The sequence below is a fragment of the Mesoplodon mirus genome (genome assembly GCF_964341445.2).
Source record: "Mesoplodon mirus genome assembly, chromosome: 7".
Taxonomy (NCBI): Eukaryota; Metazoa; Chordata; class Mammalia; order Artiodactyla; family Ziphiidae; genus Mesoplodon; species Mesoplodon mirus.
Window position 1 is genome coordinate 99768480 of NC_138983.1, and position 7120 is coordinate 99775599.

Sequence of the window (7120 nt, forward strand, 5' to 3'; positions counted from 1 at the left end):
CAGGAAATTTCCGTTTTGACTAAGCATTGAAGAAAACTGAATCTTTGACTTATCTTTCACATGCCTGGTGATTGAAATAATTTTCCACAGAATAACTTCTGGTTTTATATTTTTCAGTTCTTTTTTTCTTCTTCAAATGCACATGCTTTGAGAGCTGTGAAGTGCAAGACATGGCTATACTGTAAGGTGGTTTTTGTCCTTACGCTTCTGTGTCTTGTGCTAGTTAAGTCAGTAGAGTAGTCAGTAAGAGTACTGGAAGTTATTCCTGTAATGGGATATTATACAGTCAGTTACATATGGTGGTGTCTGAAAATCACATAATAGCCTCACTTAAAACATGTCCTTAGCCAGATTTCAAAAAAGCCTGTGACCAATCCAATATGATCCAACATAGCGGACTATGATAGAAGGAAAATTGGCAAAGAAATAGACGCTGGTCTTACCTGATGGAAGTTAAAATATCTCACTTTTGACAATTTTGCAAAAACCTATAATTACATGAACTAATTTCTAGGGTTCTTCGTAGGACCTAAAAAGGAACCCATAGAGTTGTGGAACAACAATAGAAGCTACTGTGATGAGAAGCCCCGGCACCACAACAAAGAGTAGCCCCCACTCGCCGCAACTAGAGAAAGGCTGCACGCAGCACTGAAGACCCAATGCAGCCAAAATAAAAATAAATAAATAAAAATAAATAGATTTATCTTTTAAAAAGTAATACTCAGGTTTGAGTCATGAGAAATTTGATGAGGAGAAATTAGCTAATGTTTTCAGAACTTTTAAAATATCAAACTCAGTCTCTAAGATCTTAGCATTATATACAACATCGGTTACTTATTAGTGGTTTGGGAAGGCCAATTTAAAATTTTCTCATCTTACTGTATTGAAATTCATGGCCCTAATGTTTTCCACGTTGACTATATGAATGATGAAGAAAAGTCAATCATGTATTTCATTTCCAACTGGACAGAAAACAATATTTTAAAAAGTGTTTGGACTACTGACTTTTGATTTCTTGTAAGGCAAATGGATAGGTAATTTTTATTCCCTGATGAGGAGAAAAATGGTGGAAGAGGGCAGGGTTAAGAATTAAGATTTCAAGAGCATGAGAGGTAGATGGCCAACCAGAGTTCCTAAGGTTCGGTGCCTGTAACTGTTGCCGCCGCTTAAGCCTGCCAAAGCAGTGGTACGGCTGCTGCGCTCGTGTTTGCTCCCTCTAGAAACGTTCTTGCCAGTAGTGGCGGCAGCGGGACTCAATTACCCCCTTTTTTCACTCTCTCCAGAAGCTCCAGATGGCGTCTTCCGTGGGCAACGTGGCCGACAGCACAGAACCAACGAAACGTATGCTTTCCTTCCAAGGGTTAGCTGAGTTGGCACATCGAGAATATCAGGCAGGAGATTTTGAGACAGCTGAGAGACACTGCATGCAGCTCTGGAGACAAGAGCCAGGCAATACTGGTGTACTTTTATTACTTTCATCTATACACTTCCAGTGTCGAAGGCTGGACAGATCTGCCCACTTTAGTACTCTGGCAATTAAACAGAACCCTCTTCTGGCAGAAGCCTATTCGAATTTGGGGAATGTGTACAAGGAAAGAGGGCAGTTGCAGGAAGCAACTGAGCATTACCGGCATGCATTGCATCTCAAACCAGATTTCATCGATGGTTATATTAACCTGGCAGCCGCATTGGTAGCAGCAGGCGACATGGAAGGGGCAGTACAAGCTTACGTGTCTGCTCTTCAGTACAATCCTTATTTGTACTGTGTTCGCAGTGACCTGGGGAACCTGCTCAAAGCCCTGGGTGGCTTAGAAGAAGCCAAGGCATGTTATTTGAAAGCAATTGAGATGCAACCGAACTTTGCAGTAGCTTGGAGTAATCTTGGCTGTGTTTTCAATGTGCAAGGGGAGATTTGGCTTGCAATTCATCACTTTGAAAAGGCTGTCACCCTTGACCCCAATTTTCTGGATGCTTATATCAATTTAGGAAATGTCTTCAATGAGGCACGGATTTTTGACAGAGCTGTGGCAGCTTACCTTCGTGCCCTAAGCTTGAGTCCAAATCATGCAGTGGTACATGGCAACCTGGCTTGTGTATACCATGAGCAAGGCCTGATGGATCTGGCAATAGACACCTACAGGCGAGCTATTGAATTGCAACCACATTTCCCTGATGCTTACTGCAACCTAGGAAATGCTCTCAAAGAGAAGGGCAGTGTTGCTGAAGCAGAAGATTGTTATCATACAGCTCTCCAGCTGTGTCCCACCCATGCAGACTCTCTGAATAACCTAGCCAATATCAAAGGAGAACAGGGAAACAGTGAAGAGGCAGTTCGCTTGTATCGTAAAGCATTAGAGCTCTGCCCAGACTTTGCTGATGCCCATTCAAATTTAGCAAGTGTATTGAAGCAGCAGGGAAAACTGCATGAAGCTCTGATGCATTATAAGGAGGCTATTCGAATCAGTCCTACCTTTGCTGATGCCTACTGCAATATGGGAAACACCCTACGGGAGATGCAGGATGTTCAGGGAGCCTTGCAGTGTTATACTCATGCCATTCAGATCAGCCCTGCATTTGCGGATGCCCACAGCAATCTGGCTTCCATTCACCACGATTCAGGGAATATTCCAGAAGCAATTGCTTCTTATCGCACTGTTCTGAAGCTTCAACCTGACTTTCCTGACGCTTATTGTAATTTGGCTCATTGCCTGCAGGTTGTCTGTGATTGGACAGACTATGATGAGCGAATGAAGAAGTTGGTCAGCATTGTGGCCGACCAGTTGGAGAAGAATAGGTTGCCTTCTGTGCAGCCTCATCATAGTATGCTCTATCCTCTTTCTCATGGCTTCAGGAAGGCTATTGCTGAGAGGCATGGGAACCTCTGCTTGGCTAATATAAGTGTCCTTCATAAACCACCGTATGAACATCCAAAAGACTTGAAGCTCAGTGATGGTCGACTGCGTGTAGGATACGTGAGTTCTGACTTTGGGAATCATCCTACTTCTCATCTTATGCAGTCTATTCCAGGCATGCACAATCCTGATACATTTGAGATATTCTGTTATGCCCTGAGCCCACATGATGGCACAAACTTCCGAGCGAAGGTGATGGCAGAAGCCAATCATTTCATTGATCTTTCTCAGATTCCATGCAATGGGAAAGCAGCTGATTGCATCCATCAAGATGGTATACACATCCTTGTAAATCTGAATGGTTATACTAGGGGTGCTCGAAATGAACTCTTTGCTCTCAGGCCAGCTCCTATTCAGGCAATGTGGCTGGGGTACCCTGGGACTAGTGGCGCGCTTTTCATGGATTATATCATCACTGATCAGGAAACTTCACCTGCTGAAGTTGCTGAGCAGTATTCTGAGAAACTGGCTTATATGCCCCATACTTTCTTTATTGGTGATCATGCTAATATGTTCCCTCACCTGAAGAAAAAAGCCGTCATCGATTTTAAGTCCAATGGGCACATTTATGACAATCGGATTGTGCTGAATGGCATCGACCTCCAAGCATTTCTTGATAGTCTATCAGATGTGCAAATAGTCAAGATGAAATGTCCTGATGGAGAAGACAACGCAGACAGCAGTAATACAACTCTTAATATGCCTGTCATTCCTATGAATACTGTTGCAGAAGCAGTTATTGAAATGATTAACAGAGGACAAATTCAGATTACAATTAATGGATTCAATATTAGCAATGGACTGGCAACTACCCTGATCAACACTAAGGCTGCCACTGGAGAGGAGGTTCCCCGTACCATTATTGTAACCACACGTTCTCAGTACGGGTTACCGGAAGATGCCATTGTGTACTGTAACTTTAATCAGTTATACAAAATTGACCCATCTACTTTGCAGGTGTGGGCAAATATTCTGAAGCGTGTTCCCAATAGTGTACTGTGGCTGTTGCGTTTTCCAGCAGCAGGAGAAGCTAATATTCAACAGTACGCACAAAATATGGGCCTTCGCCCGAACCGTCTCATTTTTTCCCCTGTTGCTCCTAAAGAGGAACATGTTCGGAGAGGCCAGCTGGCTGATGTCTGCTTGGACACTCCACTCTGTAATGGACACACCACAGGGATGGACGTCCTTTGGGCAGGGACCCCCATGGTGACTATGCCAGGAGAGACTCTTGCTTCCCGAGTTGCAGCTTCCCAGCTCACTTGTTTAGGCTGTCTTGAGCTGATTGCTAAAAATAGACAAGAATATGAAGAGATAGCTGTGAAACTGGGAACTGATGTAGAATACCTGAAGAAAATTCGTGGCAAAGTCTGGAAGCAGAGAACATCTAGCCCTCTGTTCAACACCAAACAATACACGATGGAACTAGAGTGGCTCTATCTACAGATGTGGGAGCATTATGCAGCTGGCAACAAGCCTGATCACATGATTAAGCCTGTTGAAGTCACTGAGTCGGCCTAAATAATGACTGTGTGCCCAGGAGAATTACCCCTGTAGCTGAGCCTCAGCCTTCTGGGGGAAAGGGAACTACTTTTTCAATATCATGTTGCAGATGGGTGACACACAATGATAAGAAATAGCACAGCCAGACTTGCTTCCTGCATGATCATGACAGGGAGAGACACAAGAGATGGGAAACTGCTGTTCCACAAGGAGATTCCATCGAATTTTGCCGCAGCCAGGTGTCTGGAAGGTCTGGAAGGTAAGTCTGGAAGGTCTGATCTCCCTTGGTCTTCCAGGGGATGGATGGTTAGTGTGGAAGGGAGATAGAGATTGCCCAGCCGTTTTGTGATTATCATGGATGGATTGAGTCTTCTGAATTAATTTTTTTCTTTCTATTTTGGGTATTGGAGCTTTTAAAAATGTTTGGTTTCAGGTATTTTTATTCATGTGAAGTGTATATGATTCTCTTGAGATCAGGTGTTAAGCTGAAATATTCCTTGTTTTAGTTTCTGAACTCTACAGATAAATGGGGACTTTGCTGGTGTAGTCTTTTTCTAGGTTTTATAAACCGCTTGAGCCTGTGTCAGTCATTTTAGTGTCTGACATAACGTTTGGAACTCTCAGTGCTTTGTTGGTTTGTAGATGATGGCTTCAATTCTTTTTCTGGTCCGTTTCCTTCTTCCCTTCCCCCCACTTTAAAAATTCTCCTGTAACTTGGCTAACAAAAACCAAGTCTGATTCAAAACCTCCCAGAGTGTTTCTCTTAAACACATCATCTGGTGCCAAATGAAGATTCTTAGGAGTGCTTATTAATTATGAAGGGCACAGTTGTGGTACTGTGACTGATGATAATAATAATGGATTTTTGGCCTAGAGTTTTGTCCTATTTCACCAGTGTTTTACTGTTGACTGCCCCTCTATGCTGCTTCCAAAAGTGATAGTGTGTGATAAGATGTTTACTTTCATTTCTAAAGTTTGTTTTGTTTTAGGTGAGTCCTGTTCTTCCTTTTTCTTTCAGCAGAAATGAAATTCCAGGTAAGTATAAGTATTCAAATATTTGATCAGTAGTTCACAGTTATCTCCAGTACATTCAATAACTTTCATCAAAAAACATGTTATAGGTAAAAAGCTCTGAAGGACCAGCTATGTATATGATAATTATGTTTCAGGCCTTCTAGGGTATTATATATAATAACTTGTCTTCTGGTCGTGGTCTTGAAGTCTTTATGGATTCAGCCTCAGTAGTAGCGAACTGCACTGCTACTTGGTTTGGAGTACAAATTAGACTTTAACCCTCCTGGAGGTAGAGTTTTTGGTATTGAAAACCATAGGAATGAAATTATTGTATTTCAACAAAGGATCGAGGGCTTGAGGCTTAAACAAGCCAACATATGTGTGGGAAGCAGTCAGCCTTGAGAGCACCTTCGGACATGCCAGGCATGCCGCTGCTGCTCGAAGGGACTGTCCCTACTTGTTCCCCTCCTTGTTCCATTCCATGGAAGATAAATCACCAGGGCCCAGAAATCAGAAAGAAAGTAAAATGAGACAAGCAAAGCTGTCTCCCCCTGCACATGCAGGTTATTTTGGATGATTCTGGGTTTATGGGTTTTCTCCCAGGGAAGTTAACCTTGAGCCGAGACAGTCATTAGATAATGTAAACCACCGTCTGGCAACCTTCCCTTTTCTAGTCTATATAATCTGTACCTGTAGCATAATAAAACTTACCTTGCAACCATCAGTTGTCTTGGTCCTTCTGACCCCATTCGTTGGTGCTACTTCAGTTCCTTACCCCGTCCCTTCTGACCCTGGGCGGTGAAATCCTCTTTCTGAGGCTGGTCCATGGCAAGTGGCGCCCGAACAGGGACCTGAAGCGTGAAGGCAATTAAAAGGAAAAGAAAGTGCAGGTAAGAGAACCCTTATGCAAAATATGTGTGGCCACGAGTAAAAGTGAAACTAATAGAGGCATAAGGCAACAGTCAGAAGTAAAAGAAGATGGGGCAAAAGGGCTCAAAGGAGCGTGAATTATTTGCTCAGGTTTTACTTTCCATGCTTATAGCTTGGGGTAATAAAGTTTCTACCTTACAGGTGACTGAATTTTTGCAGCATATCCATGATGTATCTCCCTGGTTTCCTGATGGCGGCTCTGTGACACAGAAATCTGGCAGAAAGTTGGAGAAGATTTAAAAAATTATTATGAGTCTCGAGGGCCTACTCATACTGCTGTTGTTACATTTAGTTTGTGGAATCTGATAAAAATATGTTTAGGTTCTTCTCATGATAGTGTTGATTTGAATGTAAAGTCAGAAAAACATAAGCCTCTGACAGAAGACAAGACTGTATTATCAGCTACTGTGTCGCCACTTCCTAAACCAAAAGAGCTAATTAATTTAAATATTTCAGATGAAGAGGAACATTTTGACTTAACCGATGAGGCTTTTAAACATAAAAGAGAGAGAGAAAAAAAACATAAAAGAGAGAATCATCCTGAGGATGATTTTCTAATGGCTATGATAGATAAGTCAGTGAAAAAGCTGCAAATTAGTAAGGACTGTCTTCCTCAAAAATCTACATCTGTAAAAATGGTCAGTCTCTTGCAACGTGCTGTATAAGCAGCAATAAAACGAGGAGAAGATCCTATTTTCTGTTGTCCTGTCATAGAAAGACCTGATCCTGATCATCCTCAACAGGCTATTAGGGAGCATCAG

At 42.4% G+C, this 7120-nt stretch overlaps 1 protein-coding gene across 1 annotated transcript; it reads left to right on the forward strand.

Moving 5' to 3' along the window:
* The first annotated feature begins 1083 nt into the window (after nucleotides 1-1083).
* LOC309807227 (UDP-N-acetylglucosamine--peptide N-acetylglucosaminyltransferase 110 kDa subunit-like) lies at nucleotides 1084-5903 on the forward strand. The gene is made up of 2 exons (XM_082626572.1): nucleotides 1084-4674; nucleotides 5405-5903. Exon 1 carries the CDS (start codon nucleotides 1293-1295, stop codon nucleotides 4431-4433), a length of 3141 nt encoding a protein of 1046 aa, XP_082482698.1. The 5' UTR covers nucleotides 1084-1292; the 3' UTR covers nucleotides 4434-4674; nucleotides 5405-5903.
* The last annotated feature ends 1217 nt before the right edge of the window (nucleotides 5904-7120 follow it).

Coding starts and splice junctions, on each gene's coding strand:
- LOC309807227 (XM_082626572.1), top strand. CDS start 1,293: ATGGCGTCTTCCGTGGGCAACGTGGCCGACAGCACAGAACCAACGAAA.